We start from the raw sequence: 20,115 nt of genomic DNA, 5'->3' as shown, positions 1-20,115 counted from the left end.
TCTTTATATTATAAATAGATGCCTAACTTTCCATTGGAATGTCTCATTACAAATATCTCATTCTTTTTTTGGTAAATAATTAAAATATTAATTAATAAATGGGCCTACTACATACCATGTCTTTATACTACTTTTACAAATTTCAATTTCTTTCTCTCTTTTCATCAATTTACTTTATCTACTAATTATACATATCTTAATCTTCGTGTCAAAAGTAATGAGACATTTATAATGAAACAAATGGAGTAATAAAATGATGGCTCTTATAAAAACATGTGTTATATAAAAATTTGAAGTAAGAAAAAATAATATTTACTTTTATTGTGTAAATAATACTAGTACTTTTTTCGTCTACGGAAATTCTTTTAATATTTTTTGTCCATTCATAAAAACTTTTCTTATTTTGTTTTAAATAATCTCACTAACTATTACCCTCTTTCCAAAAAACATCCAAACAATATAAATTCTTTTTTTTTTGAAAAGTCAAGGAGAAAGTAGCCATTTGTTCCTAGACACGCCATCTCAATCACAATGCTTTAAAAAGCAATACTAAACGTAGTCTTTTTCATAGGTCCAATTTACTTCATAGGTTCATATTATTATAAAGTATGAAATGTAGAAGATCCTATTATGTATTGAGGAATGGGTCAAAAGGTAAAGCCTACGCTTTACCTTTTGGCATATAGGCTATAATGGAGGATACATGTGAGGTTACTAGAGGCAAAAATTAATACCATATGGCATATAGGGTATAATTGCAAAAGGGGATAAACTAGTCCAAGGTTCACAAACTACACTTAGGCTAATTAAATTAAGGAAATTTACATAGATAAGCCCAATAGATATAATGGACATAAAATTTATATAGATAAGCCCAATAGAAATAAACGCACTATCTAGTTGATTAGAGGAGATAAAAAAAAAAGATTAAAGACGTCAATATAAATAAATAAGCCCAACTAGTTAAATATCAGCCTACGAAAATCTTTTATTTAATTTTCTTTTCTTATTCTTCTTCTCTCGCTCACCGGTTCCTCTCAAAAGAAATACTATCAATACTGATGCTTTTATTGTTGGTTTTACATTTACAGAGCAAACGCGGGTCCATCACCAAAATGAACTCAACGAACGTAGGTGACGGCAGTCTGTGAGAGAAACTTTCAACGCCCACGGTGCCTAATTCCTCACGCATCGTCAATTATAAATCTGGAATGCCATTCAAAATTCTTTTCCTAAAGAATCGATTTGTTATTCTTAAGAAAATCTCAGAATCATCACCACTGTGGTTTGGTCTTTGCAAAAGATTCAATTTTTCTTCGCGAGCTGATTCTTACAGCTGGGTTCAACAAAACCAACTGTTTCACAATGGCACCCCCAAATTGCAAATTATCGAGAACAATGCATGAAAACACTTCATCATCTCAAGAAATTGTTGCTTTACGTATTTGTATCTGGTCTTCACCGCAACTCGTTCATCAGGGTAATATACTCTATTTGAGCTTGGTAGTGTCGGAAGAATGTGACAACATCGAAAATTCGAAGTTCGGGATTCAGATCTTCACTAGGATGGAAAAACCCAACATTTTTTCTTGGAATACGATGATTAGATTCTTCGCAGCCTTCAATCCAGCGATTGCTCTACATTACTACACCAAAATGCTGAGAGAAAATATGCTCCCCGACAAATATACATTCTCACTCTTGCTCCATGCTGGCGGGCCTAGTTTGGATTTGGGATTTGTGAAACAAGTTCATTGCTCCGCCCTCAAATTGGTTTTGATCAATGTTTATTTTTTCAGAATTCCGTCCTAAACGCTTATCTAAACCGGGATCCGCTGACAGATGCACGGAAGGTGTTTGATAAAATGTCTGAGAGAGATATTGTTACATGAACAAGCTTGATATCAGGACTTGTCGCGCAATCCAGTTATGGTACTTGGAGTTTTCCGCAATTTGATGGCTGACGATTGTGAGCCGTAGCCAAATGTCGTCACAATCATCTCTACAATGTCAGCTTGTGGCGTTCTAGGATATGCAAACCTTACCAAATGCGTGCACACTTTGTTAGAGAAGGCTGGATGGATGGAAACCGACGTATCCGTTGCTAATTCTCTGATTGGTGCATATGCAAAATGTGGAGATTTAAGCAACGCAACCAGAGTTTTTAACGAAATTCAGAATGTGAAGAAGGATTTGTATTCTTGGATGGCCGTTATCACAGCATACAATATGCATGGCCGAGGATTGGATGCGCTGCGCATGTTATCTCAAATGGAGCAACTCCACAGACTTGTGCCCGATGTTGTGACCCTTGTCGCGATACTTTCAGCATGCGCGCACTCTGGCCTGCTTGACCAAGGTCTATCCATTTTTTAGTCGATGAGCAGAAGGCACAAGATTGAACCTGATCTTCGGCACTATAAATGTATTGTTGACCTCTTGGGGAGAGCTGAGATGATCAAACGAGCTTATAGTGTAGTTGAGGGCATGCCGATGGAGCCTAATCTGGCTGTGTTGGGGTCTTTGTTGAGTAGTTGTAGGCTTCATAATGAGATGGGAGTTTGGTGAAGCTGTTTTGAGAAAGATGGAGGTGTGAAGGAGAGAGGAGGAACCGCCGTGCTCGTATCTAACATGTATGCGAGTAAGAAGGAATGGGATAGAGTGATTGACATAAGGAAAGAGATGAGAGAAAGAACGCAAGGAAAGCTTCCTAGTAGAAGTTGGATTCAGATTAAAAATGCAGTTCATGAGTTTGTAGCAAGAAACGATTTTGATCCACAAGATGTGGAATTGCACATGCTCTTTCAAAGTTTGGAAAAGATCTCGATATTGTTGTAAGTGTTTTAGTAATGTCTCTCAATTTGATTACAATGTTAAGGTTATAAAACATTTAGTTGAGAGTAAAGAATGCTAAGAAAACACAAACATTTAGTTGAGAGAAAAGTAAGGTTATAAAACATTTAGTTGATTGCCAACAATTTTGTTGTATAATTAAAAAATGCTATAGTACAAGTGTACAACATATACCACTAGAGAAAAAATCAATATATAATACGATTCTTGATTCAGGCTCTCCCTTTGATTCAAGGTCCTACGTGGCATAATGAGAGATTAGTATTTTAAATCTCTACAATTTTAGATCTTCTAGCTTTAAAATATATATCCTACGTGGCCATTTAATCCACATCACTTATTTTATTTATTTTATTCTCAATTTTAAAACACTAACGCACGTCTCTCTCTTCTTCACGCCTCTCTCTTCCTCACCCCATTGAAGGCGCCCCTGAAGCTCCAGCGAAAGTGTCGCCGGCAAGCCACGACCACAGATTCTCTATCGACCCCATTTCCATCTCTCAGCCCCTAATCTCCATCATTTCTCCCAAACAAACCCTAGATCCCCAAATCATCACAGTCTCTTCGCGAGTTGCAGCGACCACGGCAGCCATCAAATTGAGGAAAACTCCAGTGCTTCACCATAACTGGATTGCGCGATGAGTCCTGATATCAAGCTTGTCCATGTAACAATATCCCTCTCAGACATTTCATCAAACACCTTCCATGCATACGTCGGCGAATCGCGATTTACATAAGCGTTTAGGACGGAATTCTAAAAAAATAAACATTGATCAAAACCCAATTTAAGGGCTGGGCAATGAACTTGTTTCACAAATCCCAAATCCAAACTAGGCCCGCCAGCATGGAGCAAGAATGAGAATGTATATTTGTCGGGGACAATATTTTCTCTCAGCATTTTGGTGTAATAATATAGAGCAATAGATCGAAGCCTGCGAAGAATTTAATCATCGTATTCCAAGAAAAAATATTGGGTTTTTTCCATCCTAGTGAAGATCTGAATCCCGAACTCCGAATTTTCGATACTTTCACATTATTCCGATTCAACCAAGCTCAAATAGAGTATATGACCCATGATAAATGGGTTGCGGTGAAGACCAGATACAAATACGTAACCAACAAATTGCTTGAGATGATGAAGTATTTTCATGCATTGTTTCTCAATAATTTGCAATCTGGGGTGCCTTTGAAACAACTGGTTGTGTTCAACCCAGCTGCAAGAATCAGCTCGCGAAGAAAAATTGAATCTTTTGCAAAGACCAAACCACAATGGTGATGATTCTGAGATTTTTTTAAGAATAACAAATCGATTCTTTAGGAAAAGAATTTTGAATGACATTCCAGATTTATAATTGACGATGCGTGAGGAATTAGGCACTGTGGGCGTTGAAAGTTTCTCTCAGAGACAGACGTCACCTACGTTCGTTGAGTTCATTTAGTGATGAACCGCGTTTGCTCTATAAATATAAAACCAACACCAAAAGCATAAGGATTGATAGTATTTCTTTTAAGAGAACCGGTGAGCGAGAAAAGGGAGAGAAGAAGAAAAAAAATAAGAAAAGAAAATTAAATAAAAAGATTTTCATGGACTAATATTTAACTAGTTGGGCTTATTTATTTATATTGGACGTCTTTAATCTTTTTTTTTTTTAATCTTTTATAATCAACTAGCTAGTGGGTTTATTTCTATTGGACTTATCTATATAAATTTTAGTCCATTCTTTATATTATAAATAGATGCCTAACTTTCCATTGGAATGTCTCATTACAAATATCTCATTCTTTTTTGGTAAATAATTAAAATAGTAATTAATAAATGGGCCTACTACATACCATGTCTTTATACTACTTTTACAAATTTTAATTTATTTCTCTCTTTCCATCAATTTACTTTATCTACTAATTATATATATCTTAATCTTCGTGTCAAAAGTAACGAGACATTTATAATGAAACAGATGGAGTAATAAAATAATGGCTCTTATAAAAACATGTGTTTTAAAAAATTGAAGTAAGAAAAAAATAATACTCCTTCCGTCCCAATAATCTTGTCTCACTTTCCTTTTTGGTTTGTCCCATTTCCTTTTTTGGTAAATTTTTAAGGCTAATTAACTTGTACTTAAACATGATTCTAATTAACCCCCCCAAAATCACATCTACTCGGCTCTCTCTCTCTACCACCTCCCCCCTTCTCCCTCTCTAAATTCATTCCACCATTTCCCCTCTGCAAATCAACCGGCGCCGCCGCTCCCTTCCTCTCTGTTCCACCGGCGCCGCTGCTCCCTTTTTCTCTGTTCCGCTGGCGTCGCTTCCCACCTTGCCCATCTGTAAATCCCCTGCCGTCTTCCCCCTCTGTAACTCCACAGCTACCTTCACTCTCTTTCCCTTTGTTCCGCCGGCGCCGCCGCCTCTCTCCTTCTCCCTCTGTAAATCCGCTCCCCCATAAATTAGGGCTCGTCGGACTCGTTGTAGTGACAGCGGAGAGCGCCCTCCGCCTATTGCCTCTCTTCCCACGCCGCCTCTCGCCGTGGGTTCGCCTCTTCTCTCCTCCACCGTTCATGGTGCTTTGCCTCTGTTTCGCCGGCGCCGCCGCCTCCCCCCTCCCCCCTCTGTAAATTCGCTGCCCTCTTCTCTCTCTGTAACTCCACAGGCGCCGCCTCCGCCCGTTGGCCGTCTCCCCTCTCCTCAATTTTGTTGTTTTTTTTCAGAAAATTTTGTTGGTGTTTTTTTTGTTGAAATTTGTAGAATGAAAAATTTGTTGAAATTTGTTGGTGCTTCCCTTTGTACGGGCTCACCGATTTTGAAATTCGAGGGAAGGGACCGATTGTAAGGGAGGAGGAGCTAGGGCACGAAATTGTGAGTTTGGAGCCTTGCGTCTTCTTCACACGAATTGTGAGTGAGTTTGGAGCCTCGCCGGAGTTCCATTGTGATGCGGCAACTCTGGGAGAGTGAGACGATAGGTTGTAGGCGGTGGGTGTTCTGAAAAAGAGAAGGACCGATTCTTGAAGGAGTGAATTAAGCTATACTTACGTTTTGTTAAACATGTGGGCCTTCTTCTTTACAACACTAATTTCACACACCTTAATCTCTGTGCCCAAAAAAAATGGGACAACATTATTGGAACGGAGGGAGTACTAGTACTTTTTTCGTCTACGAAAATTCTTTTAATTTTTTTTGTCCATTCATAAAAACTTTTCTTATTTTGTTTTAAATAATCTCACTAACTATTACCCTCTTTCCAAAAAACATCCAAACAATATAAATTCTTTTTTTTTTAAAGCCAAGGAGAAAGTAGCCAATTTGTTCCTAGACAGCCATCTCAATCACAAATGCTTTAAAAAGCAATACTAAACGTAGTCTTTTTCATATGTCCAATTTACATCATAAGTTCATATTATTATAAAGTATGAAATGTAGAAGATCCTATTATGTTATGAGGAATGGGTCAAAAGGTAAAGCGTAGACAAGCTATAATGGAGGATAAGTGTGAGGTTACTAGAGGCAAAAATTAATACCAAATGGCATATAGGGTATAATTGGCACCTTGCAAAAGGTGACAAACTAGTCCGAGGTCCACAAACTAACACTTAGGCCGATTAAATTAAGGAAATTTACATGTCAGATGTGAAAGGGACAAATTCCAGGCTATCTCCATAACTTATACGATACTAAGTAGTTAACCAAATACTCCATCCGTCCCAATATTGTTGACCACATTTCCTTTTTGGTCTGTCCCATTATTGTTGGCCACTTTCCTAAAAAGGAAACGTTTAATTTAATTAAGCTCAATTAATTAATTTCTACTTCAACCTAAATCATCTTTAAATAAACACACACACATCACCCGTACAGAAAATACATTAAATTGTAGGATTACACTTAACCTCCACTAGTACTACCTATTAATATCTATCTTTTTTTTCCCCATAATTAGTAAAACATAGAATGACCGCACTGAAACTGTTTCGTTTGTACCACTCTTTTACATACTTTTAGGTTATCAGACTTTAATGCCACCAAATTTTGTGAGGCATCCGAGCTAAAAGCCTTGGCTGGATAGTTAGTTTTGCACTAAGCTCTAATAACTAACACTAAGCTCTAATAACTAACATCTCCAATTTGACTAACAAACACCAAAAACTTCAACACTCAACAGGCATCCATGCTTACTATCTGTAACTAGCTAGGTTCACTCATGAATTAAATGGCAACAGTATGAAAAAACATTTTTGTCTCAACATTCAGACTTTTTAATTAAAACCCATCATACATATAATCTCGGGAGACTTGATGCAAACAGCATTAACAAGGGCGACGGCAGACCAGTGGAAAACAAGTTTTTTTTACAGAGAGTAAATTGAAGGTCTTACTGGAGAGTTGGAACAATTCCGGAGGGATGTTTGGAGAGATCAACTGGTTGGATCCCTTCCATACCTTGAGGATCTGCCATCAAATCACTTGCTCTATCCAAATTTTGCCCAGGAACTACCAACTTCCACAATACTGTGGTGCAAAAAAGAAAAAGAACAATTTAAGTCAACCCAGCCGTCAAAATGTGGAAATCTTGAATCCTATTGAGCCCATATATAAAATAGTTGATTTGCGTTTAATTTTCAATTCCGGCGACAAAAAACACACAAAATAAATTGAAAAGGCGAAAAACCCATCTCATTGTTAATCACAAATCACAAAACCCGTATAATCTTGACAGGGCGTCAATCCCAAAAAAGAAAATGAACAACACCATGAGAGATCCCGAGATTTCGAAGAGAGAAGATCTCAGGTGAATTCCGACAAAATAAATCAGAGATCGGACCTTGAAGGTGTGAATAGGAATGATCTAGGGTTTTTTATACAGTCGTTGCTGAGCAGATGATGAGAGACGAGGAAACACGAGAGATGATTTGGAATAAGAGCGGTAAGAATTCGAAAGGAGGAGTCTTTTATATGATCGCTCTTATATATATACGCAATGGACGAGGTTTATAGAGAGGGAGAGAGAAGAGAGAGATGAAAGGGATTTGCGATGTCTGTGGGGAAAAGAGGGGATGGCTACAGCTTATGGATCTGGAGGGCTGATGATATCACCTCCTCCTTATTTATACTATTCCCTAACTACCCTCCCGCTTTCCATCTCTCTCTCTGCCTCTTTGGGGGCATTTTTGGTATCTCAATATATAAGGCCCAGCCCGCTTTTCACATATATATAAAGGCCCATTTCCAATCAACATTATTGGGCTGGCCCAAAATTGATCTACAAAATCTGAGGAATCGTTTGATTAGTTTGCGCTACTATATAACAACTTGAATTTTAAATTTGGGTGATTTTAAACACAGCCCCCAATTTTATCACTATAGCCCCTTAATTAAAATAATAATAAAATAATTATGATTATACTATTATACCCTTATAGCCATCATTTAAATTTTATAATGAATTATAAATTTATAAAATAAACAATCTGAAAGAGGCGCAAAACTGCAAAACTCATGTTTTCTTCCGGCATCTCTGAAACCGCAAAACTCATTAGAAGCAGGCGCTCCGCCTCATCCTTAGCGACTTTATCAACTCCTCCGCCTCTTCCAAGCACTCGTTATTCTGCAAATATTCTATACAAGTTATCAAGGATTGCTTCTGCGACACAAATTTAGGGGGGCAAGCTGAGATGGCCTTCCTCAACTACTTGATTCTTCTTCATATAGCCTCCTGCTAGATGGCACCACGCCGTTACAAGTGGACAGACACCTTTTGATACTAATCGAGCTATTAGAGCTTCGGCCTTGTCCACACGACCGTCTGTAGAGTAAGCATCGATCAAGAAGTTAGGCGCCCGGAAATCAAACAACCTTCCTACCCTTGTAAGCCTTCCAGATTCTGTACAATTCTTCTTTCTTCCCTGCTTCAGCACATAGATTGAGGAGAAGAACTAACAAAATATTTCTCTGAGAGCATCTCCTCAACTGCTTTATAAGTTTCTTGAGTAGTTGCATAGATTCGTCAAATGAACCAAATCGCTGAAACCTGACTTAACAACATATTAGACTACAACAAGCTAAGGCATACCAAAAACAACATACGCATCATATAACTGAATGAGATGATGATACTTGCTGGTTAAGAACACAAATTTTCAGCTCCATAAGAGGGATTATATGATTAGATGAGAAATCGTGCATGGTATTTCTCAACTGTCAGATATAAGAAGATTGATCAGTCATGTTAAAGATAATATCCCTAATTCCCCATATGGCTGCAAATATACCTCTGCTATATCATCCTTATTGAGAAAGAAACCAAACTACTTTTCATTTGATGCACTCCCTCAGCATGTGTCCACAAGTTAGAGCATTTTCCCTTGTTATCATAGCTGCCACAATGCATATTGTCAAACAACACTGACATAACAAGACATGACCAAAATGTATCCACAGGAAAGCAATTTTTGTATAATAGCTAAAAATAGGATAAAGGAAGACAAACTCAAGAATAACACCACAAGTGTTCTTGCCCCAATTTGTACCTGAACCATTTTGAGAAGATTGCTCTCTACGACAGATGGTTCTCTAGAATTAGTTTCAGCAGTAATACTCAAGGAAAGTTTGTTAATAGGAATACAAATTTATTGAAAGAAAAGTGATTAGATATAGTGCTCTAGTGTTATTTCAGAAGTGCTTAGCTAGATTGAGTTTCCCTTAGAATGAATAATTAATTAGTTGCCTGCTTATATGTAAAAGTGTTGCTAAAAGCAAATAATTTGAATTGCACTGTCTGACTTCTTAGCTGATTGTATCTGATATTTTAGATGTGGATATTCAGTTCTGGAAGGCATGAGATTTGGAAGAAATGGTTCTCAACTTTGTTGTGCTAACCATGATCAATGCTGAAAAGGCAAAATTAATAGAAGATTAACTAAGTCGATGATCTCAGTTTCATCATATTAAAAATTTATGATATTTCAAAAACGTTCATCAGCAGGCTCAGAATCTTTTGCTGTGGACCTGTATCAAAATCCATGATTTTCCAGCTCACTCGGACGGGAACTTATCTTCTTCCTTTTTTGGCTTTCACGGGAAAAGGTTTAAATTCCGAAACTAATATCTGAACTGAATAGCCTGAACTCATTCTACAGATCAACTCATCCTTTTAACTAAAAATTAGAATCTATATAAGAAATCAATCACCTCTTCACTGTTAAAAATTGTGATTTTACTTGCATCTACACACCCATTTCGAAAAGTTAATTTGACTACTTTATAATATCTTCTAAGTAAAACAAATCACAATTTCCTCAAGAATATCGATACAGTAAATCAAAAAAGAAAAAAAAAATGTAGTAGAAGAAGATGAAGAAGTTCGTGTTGGTCCAAAATTAACTAAATTGACTGTTAATGCTCAAATTACCTTCAATAGAAGACAAAAATTATGACAAACCAATAACAACAGAAGAATTAGAACCAGCTAATCACAAATTATAATCACATTTTCCACTGGAAATGTTGCGGAACTTGAAGCTTATAGCTGTAACAGAATTCTACATTTTCTAGGGATTTGGCTTCAGCTGCAGTAATGGAATCGGTCACCATGAGACTATCCTTTATCGCCTTCGCCAATTCCTGTGGTGTCTTAGGCCTCGACTGCTTGAAGAAGGAGAACGACATTACGATGATTCAGGAAATCACGAAATAGTACTTCGATAATCGAAGAGAAAAACGACATTATGATGATTCAGTCGTTGGCGATGGCGACGACATCTGTAACATCTGACGAGGCTCTGCATGTGAAGAGAGAAAGAGATAGAGAGATCGAGAGAGATAGAGACAAAGGGGCTATACAAATTTGAGTTGGGCTATATAAATAAATTAAGAAATATTTTGGAATGAGGCTATATGAATTTGAGATTGAACGTAAATGTTTTTTTAACTTTTATGACTTATAATTCATTATAAATTCTAAATGGTGACTATAAGGGTATAATAGTATAATCATACTTATTTTTATTATTATTTTAATTAAGGGGCTATAGTGATAAAATTGGGGGCTATGTTTAAAATTACCCTTTAAATTTAATTGAAAATCACAATCAAATTTTAACTGTTGTGATGACATTAACAATTGAATATAATTATAATAACGATATATTTTTTTTAAAATCAATATTTCTCTAAAATTTGTTGGAACAAAGAAAAAAGAGTCGGCTCAGATGAGATCCTCTATCCCATAATATAGTGTGTATCATCGTGTACCACTCTTAATTTCTTTATTTTATAATTATTTTTTATAAAAATAAAAATTATTATTATATTATGAAGTCTAATTAATATTTATCACTAAAAATTGGAATTTAAAAAATTTTCTAACTTTGAATTAATGAACCCAAATAATCTACTATTAATTCAAATAAATATAAAATAAATTATAAACATTAATTGGATGAGTGAACCCTTGTTAATTATTTTTATATTATATAAAGCATAATAAATTAAAGGGTAAATATCATATTAAACCTTGAACTATTCTCGCTTTATCAAAAATACCCTGAAAGTTTTGAAATGCTCTCTAAACCCTCAAAGTATCAGGGTTTTATCAAATATATCCCGCATCTATTTTCCGGTCACCAGAAATATGACGTGGCTCGTCGGATGACACTGTGTAATTTAAATTCTATTTTTTTTTAATCCATGTCATTTTTTTTAATCCATGTCATCTACTAGTCTCTACCGTCTCTCTCTCTTTGTTCTTGTTCTTGGTAATATACTTCTTCCACAAACAACCACATACACACGCGATAAACACAACAACATACACACACACTTGCCGACACAAACTGGCGGCGGCGCCTCCTCACTCCCCCGTGAAGGTTGCCGCCTCTCCGGCCACCCACTACTCTCACCTCTCACCCTCTATCTATCTCCATCTTCCCTTTTTCACCCTACACGCGCACAGCCACCGCCTTCTCAAACGTCCGGCTGACAGCAGCGACTGGCCGCCGCTGTCGCCTCGCCCTCAATTCTCGGTGACTGCAGCAGGCGAGCCCACAATTTCAGTCGCCGCCGCTTGTATATCAAGCAGCAGCGCCGCCTGAAACCCTAGGCCCCAAATTGTGGCCACGATTTCCGGCGAGCAGCAGCGAACCCCCGCCGTCGTCTGCCCTGGTCTTCGAGGCAAAGAAGCCTCCGACGATGGCACCAAGACGGCAAGAAAGTGGCAGCCTCAGGCTTGTTGTCCGCCGGAAGAACACAGGGAGAGAGAGCAGAGCTGATGGGAAGTTGCAGAGGTTGCGGCCTATACCACTGGAGAAGGAGGATGAGGATCGGCGATTTCCGCCTGAGTCGGCGGAGAGCTAGGGCTCGTTTAAGGTGGAACGTCGAGCACTACCCTGCCAATTTCAGGGCGGCTACGGCCTGTGATTTAAGGGGAAAGCTAGGGCTCGATTTGGTGCACCGCTGAATTATAAGAGATCTATAAAGAAGATGAAGATGGAGAGAGAAAGGAAGAGAGGGAGAGAGTCTGGCGAGAAGGGAGGGGGCGAAGAGCCACCGATGGGACGGAGGCGTCGGATCGCCGGATTTCCAAGAGGGAGGCGACGCTGATTTGAAGTGAGGAGACTTATTTCCTTGATTGGCCCGATTTTGACTAAAAAAAAAAGAATAAAAAAATGACATGTATTAAAAAAAATAGGTTTTAAATTACACTGTGGCATCCGGCGAGCCACGTCACATTTCTGGTGGCCGGAAAAGAGATGCGGGATATATTTGATAAAATCCTGATAGTTTGAGGGTTTAGAGAGCATTTCAAAAGTTTCAGGGTATTTTTGATAAAACGGGTATAGTTTAAGGTTTAATATGATATTTACCCTAAATTAAAATTGAATAATAAATAATTAAAAATGATAAAGAAATTAAAAGTGGTACACGCTACATTTGGGACAAAGGATCCCATTTGAAGTCGACTAGGTACCGACTATGCTAGGTCGTGAGAATAAGAAGGGTCTTTCGAACAAGATCAACAACGAGAGGTCATGCCTTTTTAAGTACAATTCGTAGATAGATATAACTAGCAATCAAACTATACTCTGACAGCTATTCAAGATTGCACAGTCATGACTAAGAACATGAAACTTCAAAATATATAAGTCTTAATTTGATGACTTGAAATAATTTTCATAGTGGATTGTGAGATCATAATGATTATGCATCTATCGATTTCTTTTAGGATGCATTGTTTAAATCATTTGAAGATTCAATAAGAAACATTGACAATATCGATCTCTTTTAAGGATGCATTACTTAAATCATTTGAAGATCCAATAAGAAACATTGACATTTGAAGATTCAATAAGAGACATTGATGTTTCAAGTATTTAATTTACTCATCATACTCCAATAATATTCAAGATAATTCTTATTTGGAGGATGAGCAATAGTTACTCCAACCCATACATTATACAACCTAAATTTTTTTATATTCATATAATATTATTAATAAATAATTGAATTTTAAATATAAAAATTATTTTCTTTAATATTTTATAAAAAATAATGTTTCTTGTGCATCAAAACTAAGTATAGTTAAATCTACAAGTAGACAACGTACATCATAAAGAAATAAAATCAACTCACATATATATTCTCGATTCAATCAAGAAGGTCAAGAATATTAAATTCAGTCAAATAAATCATTCTTGTTTCTGATGAACATGAAATTCAAGTCTCTCTCAGGGTGGTGCAGAGACAGACAAACAAACAAACAAATTAAGTAACACCTCTTCGAGGAAACTAATAAATTAAACTACAAACTAATCAAACCCCTCCTTTACAAATTAAATCCACCCCACAAAAAGCTCAAATTAATCATTACAATTTCATGGGCGTCTAGGGTTAGATGATCTTCACTAAAAACCCCACAAAATGGGCTTCAAAACATAGTTCTTAACGAAGAACACATAAAAAAAAAAAAAAAGAATATCCCAAAGAAAGAGATGTTAAAAAAAGATTGGAAGAAAAAAGCAGCCCACACACAAACTTGTCTCTGCATGGGCTGCATTCATTATTCCATCTTGGCCATCTCTCTCTCTCTCTCTCCTCATCTGAGCATGGAGGTGAGGGATCGGAAAACGACCTCTTCGCAAGGGATGGTGAGGCCCATCTCGTGATCGAAGCCGAACTCCTCCTCGGCCCGGCTGAGGAGGCGTTGGAAGTCCGGGTGGGCGAGGAACGAGATGGGTACGATGTATCTGCTCCGGTTCTCGCCCACGTACACGGCGAAGTGCCCCTTCGGCACGTCCACCGGCAGCTCCTCCTCGTCGTAGCCGTGCCTCTTGCCCAAGCTCGAGCACTTCTTCAAGATTTGCTTCAACACCGCCGTTTGCGCCAGCTTGTTTTGCTTCTTCATACCCATTCTCTCTTTCTCTCTCCTCTATCTCTTTTAAAGTTTTGTTTAGTGAGACTTTGAGAGTGTGTTTGGTTTTGCAAGGAAATGAGGAGAAAGAAATTTGAATGGGAGGTTTTGGAGGTGGGGAATGAGGGTATTTATGAAGAAATTTAACTGAGGTGAGGTGGGGGGTGGGGAGGTGTAAGAGGACACATACCACGGGGAATTAGGGTTGTGAGTGAAATATGAAAGGACAATGTGGGGCCCAAAACCAGTGGGTGTAGTATCCGATGTTGGGTACCTTATTAGCAATATGGGACCCTTTGAGCATGAATTTTGTAAACCCTAATCTAATTATCAACCCATTATTTATTGATAATAGGAAAAAATCTTGCTTCAATTCGATTTCCCAAGCTTCATATGATTAATTAAGTGTTTCTAATCCATATTTGACTAATTATCTTGTGACTAGAGATTAAAAGTGGACATGAACACCAGACGGGATCCTCTGTTCCATAATTTAGTGTGTACCACTCTTTAATTATTTATTTTATAATTACTTTTTATAAAAAAATAAAAAATATTATTATATTATGAACTCTAATTAATATTTATCACTAAAAATTGAAATTTAAAAAAATTATATACCCTAACTTTGAATTAATGAACCCAAATAATCAATTATTAATTCAAATAAATATAAAAAAATAATTATAAATCCTAATTGGATGAGTGAACCCTTGTTAATTATCGTTTTATTATATTAAAGCTTAATAAATTAAAATTGAAGAAAATATAATTAAAAATTATAACAAATTAAGAGTGTTACACGGTGGTAAACACTAAATTGTGGGACAGAGGATCCCATCTGCATGAACACTGGAGCTTCCAAGTACCACGCTTTTTCAAATTTGATATTTTGGGTACAAGATTGATGTACGAATATTTAAAGTTTTAGGGGTTTTAATATAAATTAAAAGAAGTGATTGGAGAAATTAGATTTTAAAATTTGTTGCCCTCTATTTTTGATGGAGAAGGTGCTTCTCTTTAATTACTCTAACTGAATTTGAAGAGAATGAGACAAGTTCATAGATGTTTTTTGATGTTTCATGATACATCTTGTTTTAGTTATTTGCAAGTTGACAATACGTATAACGAGGAGCACAAATAGAGACTATAAACCTACATATATGGTTGATAATTCTGACTAAATGAACAATTAAATTTGGTATTTTTTTTACAAGAAATAAATGGCTATTAATTAAATTGAAATAAAAATCAAAATTGTTGGATGGTGGCCTGAGACTTGGCTTTCACAGTTGCAATCGGTTTCAACTCTCAACATCAAACTTTCCGAACTACTTGCTTTCATTTCCAACATTCTGTCTCACTACCAAAATTTTGGTATTCTTCAACTAATATTTATTTATGTGGTTACCAACATTTCCTTTTTTCACCATTCATCTTCCAACGATGCGTACAGATTAAATAATTAATTTCACCGCTTAAAAAAGGCCCAAGAGGTTAGAGATCAGCTGCAAATTAGTACTCCCTCCGTTCCACTGTAAGTGAGACCTTTTTTGTGGGCACGGAAATTAAGAAATGCGTATTTTGTGTGTAGGGTGAAAAAGTGAAAAAGTGTTTAAAGGGAAAAGCTTTTACCCAAAAAGGAAAGGTCTCACTTACAGTAGGACGTCCAAAATAGAAAGAGTCCCAGATACAGTGGGACGGAGGGAGTATAAAGTTACGTTTATTAATATATGATTATAATAGTGTTCAGATACCTATTCCTGACATAATGTACTCATTTTCCTTTTAAAACTTGAGTTAACCGTTTTCGTTTAGCACCCATCTTATGAAAACTCTCTCTTATAACGATTTATTACAAAAAAAAAATCATTATGTAATGAACCCTAACTAATCTTTATCACTACAAATCAATTTGTTTTTTTTAAACGAGATACCCTAATTTTGAATTAATTAATCCTAATAATAAATTATTAATAATAAAAATAATAAACTAAATATAAAAATAATTATAAATTGAATTAGTGAACTCTAATTAATTATCTTAAATTATAGAAAAAATGATTAAATATTATAAAAAAATTGATAGCGAAAAACAAAATGGAAACACCAAGAGTAAAACAGAGAATCAGAAGTGTTATCTCTCTCATCGCCACGCACACATACAAACCATTTCTCCCAAGAAGAGTTTGGTTTTTTCTCGTTGTTTTTTTTTTTTTTTGTTTTGTTTTTGAAAGAGTTTTGTTTTTTCTCATTGTTGGGCTTGTGATTCTGCTAAATTATTTTATTTGTCAGCTAAAAAACATCACAGTTGCTTCAGTAAAATCCATGTGAAGATGCTTTTTCAGGATTAATTTTGACCCATTTTACATATGTAATAATATATTTACATATCTGTACAAAAGCAGTATCTAAAATATACAAGCAAACTACTGCAATTGGCCAAATATAAACCCATTCAATTAACTAACCGTTAAAATCTGTGGACTATATTTAATGCCAACCAGTTTTGATTTACCTACTTGTCGTATTTTGTGGATTTTTACTTCCTTGTTTTTCACAAATGGCAATAATTTTTTTTTTCAAGACATTCTGATAATATGCTTATTAGATTTCTATCGATCACATCGATGATTATTGAATAAATAAATAAATCGTACTTTTCGTACGTACTTTCTTTCTTATTTTTTTAAATATTAAATTAGGCACAATTCATACCATGTTAAGAATTCTAGTAATTTTCCTAATGCACTTGCTTGTCTTTTACCCTACGTCAGAAAATACTAATTTCTTTTTTCTTTTTCTGGAGATCTGTAAATTTATTTCATCCCATGGAGTATCGCCATAATATAATATTTACAATAATATAATATAATATAATATAATATAATATAATCATAACACTTGGTGCAGATATTTTTGTCCCAGCATTTGTAATGGACAGCCTTCTTTAATTCCTCTGAAAATCCAAGATTTCACTTCTTCCATTAGATCTATCCTTCAATTAATAATTGCATAAATTGCATTTTTTTTTATTGTGTACATAAACTATAGATATTATAATTGATGTGCCGTCTAAAACACCCAACTTTTCAACTCTCTCGATATCGGAGCAATTCTGTCGTCGTAACATTTAATCTTCTATCCTACAATTTACTGTGTAGGATCATGTCCTACATTTAATTTCTTATGTTTCAATTTATTATATTTTAATTTAATTTTAAGAATATTAATTATGGTTCATTCACCCGATAAGATTTATAATTATTTTTTAATATTTATTTGAATTAACGTTGGATTATTTGAATTAATTAATTCAAAATTAGAATATATATATATATATATATATATATATATTTAAAATTCTGACTTTTAGTGATGAATATTAATTAGAATTTAATATATAAAAATAATTTTTATTTTTATAAAAAACACTTATAAAATAGATAAAAATTAAGAGTGAGACACGCTGATACACAGTAAATTGTTAGACAGATTATCTCATTTGAACGCTTACATCTCATGTTATTTACAATTAGAACTTACTTTTTATTTTATTTTTTAATAAAAAGGGGATACTCGTGGGATGGCTAGTGAAATGACCAAAATACCCTTGACGACCGAGGAGATAATTGTGTAGGATACATAGCTATAATACAACTTGATATGATCGAGGTGTGGTCCTCATCTTATACAACAGCGAGTTAGAGATGTCGAATAAGAACCACTCACCGATACCACCCCCACCCCCACCCCCACCCCCCTACATGGCTCCATCTCTATGCCCACAGAGAAAAGAAAGAAAGCTAAATCTGCATGTTCCAAGGCTCAGAAAAACGATTCGAAAAACCTCTAAAAACTTCAAAAATAAATGTTGTAATATCCTCATTTTGTAGTATATACTCAGGTCCTTGACAGTACATCTTTTACTATCCTCAAACAATCATGTCACAGTCGAATTCTCTCTCTCTCTCTCTCTCTCTCTAAAGCACTACGAATTTGAGTTCCACCATTCCTGTAACCTCCTTAATATCTAAGGCGTATTAGAGAGCTCAAGAATGAAATGAACCATTCTATACCCATTACAATATATACTAAAAATATAAAAACTAGCAAGAAATCGGTCAGCAACGACGACTAAACTAGGCTCGACTGTATCCCATAACAACCATTTACGTATACGTATCGTGCGTGTGTGTAATTTACGTATACCAAAACGCATGGACACCTTTGTGAACACCAAGTGTGTGTGTGGTGAGGGAAGACGAAAAAATTGGGATCGCCCGTTAATGGTCCCTCGAGTATTTTTCTATAGATCAACAAAATAGCGGTGCTCCGAAGGAGAAGCTAACAGATCAACCGAATTGCCCTTTCATTTTCCAATAGACAGTGACATAGATTGCTATAGCACATGAAGCCCATGTTACTCTTGCCCTAGAGCTGCTTTCTTGGATATTACTCTCAAGTCCCAACTACTTAGTTTAACTCAACTTTTCAACACCCCCCCCCCCCCCCCCAAAAAAAAAAAAAAACACACACACACACACACACCCCACCCACCCTCCAAAAAAACCCCCAATGCACGTGTCTGACAAACGTTAGTATCAAGAAACCCAAGGTAAACCGTATCCATTCTAGACTTCAAGAGTGAAACATCAACTAGCAAGGATTCGAGTTCCAGAAGTAATAAACTAGCAAGAAAAGTAGAGTAAAACAGTAGAAAAAAATTTGAGGTGACATACCAAGAAGGTGAAATCGAGCTGAGATGGTCACGAACAGGTGCATCCGGAGGGGGCATTATTCAAAGACAACTGGGGCCAGACAACAGCTCAGCAAGTACTTCATTTCAAAAGACCTAGAGCACAAGAAGAAGCTTGGGTTTTCCAACACATGCATTGAAAACAATTAATAGATCACTAGGCATGTCATAGCATCTGAGAAACATGAGAATGTGCCAGGGTTATATCAGGGACCCACAAAAATGAGAAATAAACTCTAATATTAAAGGATAGTGATCTGTTACCTGAAACGCCGCTGAATCGGGTGGAGCCGCAACAATGAATATATGAGTAAAAATGGAATTAACATTTTCAGTCAATCAATATTTGATGCAGAGAAGTTACTCTTTACAGAAAATGCACGAGCCGGGGCACACCAATAAGATTTGATGTCATATGGCATGTAAGCTACAATTTCCGGTTAATATGTTCATATAAAGCATAATAGTCAGAAGATGTGGTACTAAAGAAGGTAAAGAAAGACGGTAAAATTAGTAAAAATCAGCAGAAACCAATATGCTGCGAGTAGGAAAAGATTAAAACCGCGAATACCACTCATTGCAGATACATGTTGCTATCTAAAGTTTACCAGAAGAGTAGCACATAGGCAGCGGAACATAAATTTTCATCTATCGTGCATATTGCAATTCCTCGTGACCCGTGGAAGCCTCAAGAACCAATATCTTTTACAAGAATATGGAACATTCAATATTTGCAACTGTGAAGCCCGCTAGAAAAATATTATCCTGTGCAAGTCACACTTTGTATTAATAATGCAACTTCCACGAACCTAGGTTAGTCAAATCCCAAAGTACAATGTCCAGCAAGTTTTCTGATTTGACGAACTACAGTTCCATGTACAATAATTTCATGGATGGTACAATCATTAGTACAGGAAGTCCGACATATCAAATCCTCGAATGAGGAAAAGTGAAATATATTTCAATTTTTCCATGGTGCCTATAACACGAGAGAATAGAATGATAATTGTACTAAGATGTATAGTTTCTTTGGGCATTGTCTATTATGATAACCAATACTTCTTCAATGCACAAGAAACTATTCAAAAATAAGCTTTTCATGACA

The 20,115-nt window shown here is 36.0% G+C and overlaps 1 protein-coding gene, 1 long non-coding RNA gene and 1 pseudogene across 2 annotated transcripts; 1 reads left to right on the top strand and 2 right to left on the bottom strand.

Moving 5' to 3' along the window:
* The first annotated feature begins 1,125 nt into the window (after positions 1–1,125).
* LOC131005580 (pentatricopeptide repeat-containing protein At4g21065-like) lies at positions 1,126–3,274 on the top strand (annotated as a pseudogene).
* A 3,795-nt stretch (positions 3,275–7,069) lies between these two features.
* On the bottom strand, positions 7,070–7,979 carry LOC131005581 (uncharacterized). Its single transcript, XR_009095292.1, has 2 exons — positions 7,670–7,979; positions 7,070–7,356 (listed from the first exon to the last, which is right to left on the bottom strand). It is a non-coding gene; the product is annotated as an uncharacterized LOC131005581 (long non-coding RNA).
* A 5,536-nt stretch (positions 7,980–13,515) lies between these two features.
* Positions 13,516–14,436, bottom strand: LOC131005579 (auxin-responsive protein SAUR50-like). Its single transcript, XM_057932589.1, has one exon. It carries the CDS (start codon positions 14,249–14,251, stop codon positions 13,937–13,939), a length of 315 nt encoding a protein of 104 aa, XP_057788572.1. The 5' UTR covers positions 14,252–14,436; the 3' UTR covers positions 13,516–13,936.
* Positions 14,437–20,115: the final 5,679 nt, after the last annotated feature.

The sequence above is a fragment of the Salvia miltiorrhiza genome, chromosome 1 (assembly GCF_028751815.1).
Source record: "Salvia miltiorrhiza cultivar Shanhuang (shh) chromosome 1, IMPLAD_Smil_shh, whole genome shotgun sequence".
NCBI classification, from domain to species: domain Eukaryota; kingdom Viridiplantae; phylum Streptophyta; class Magnoliopsida; order Lamiales; family Lamiaceae; genus Salvia; species Salvia miltiorrhiza.
Note: the sequence above shows the minus strand (reverse complement) of the source record. Positions and strands in the feature narration are given on the sequence as shown.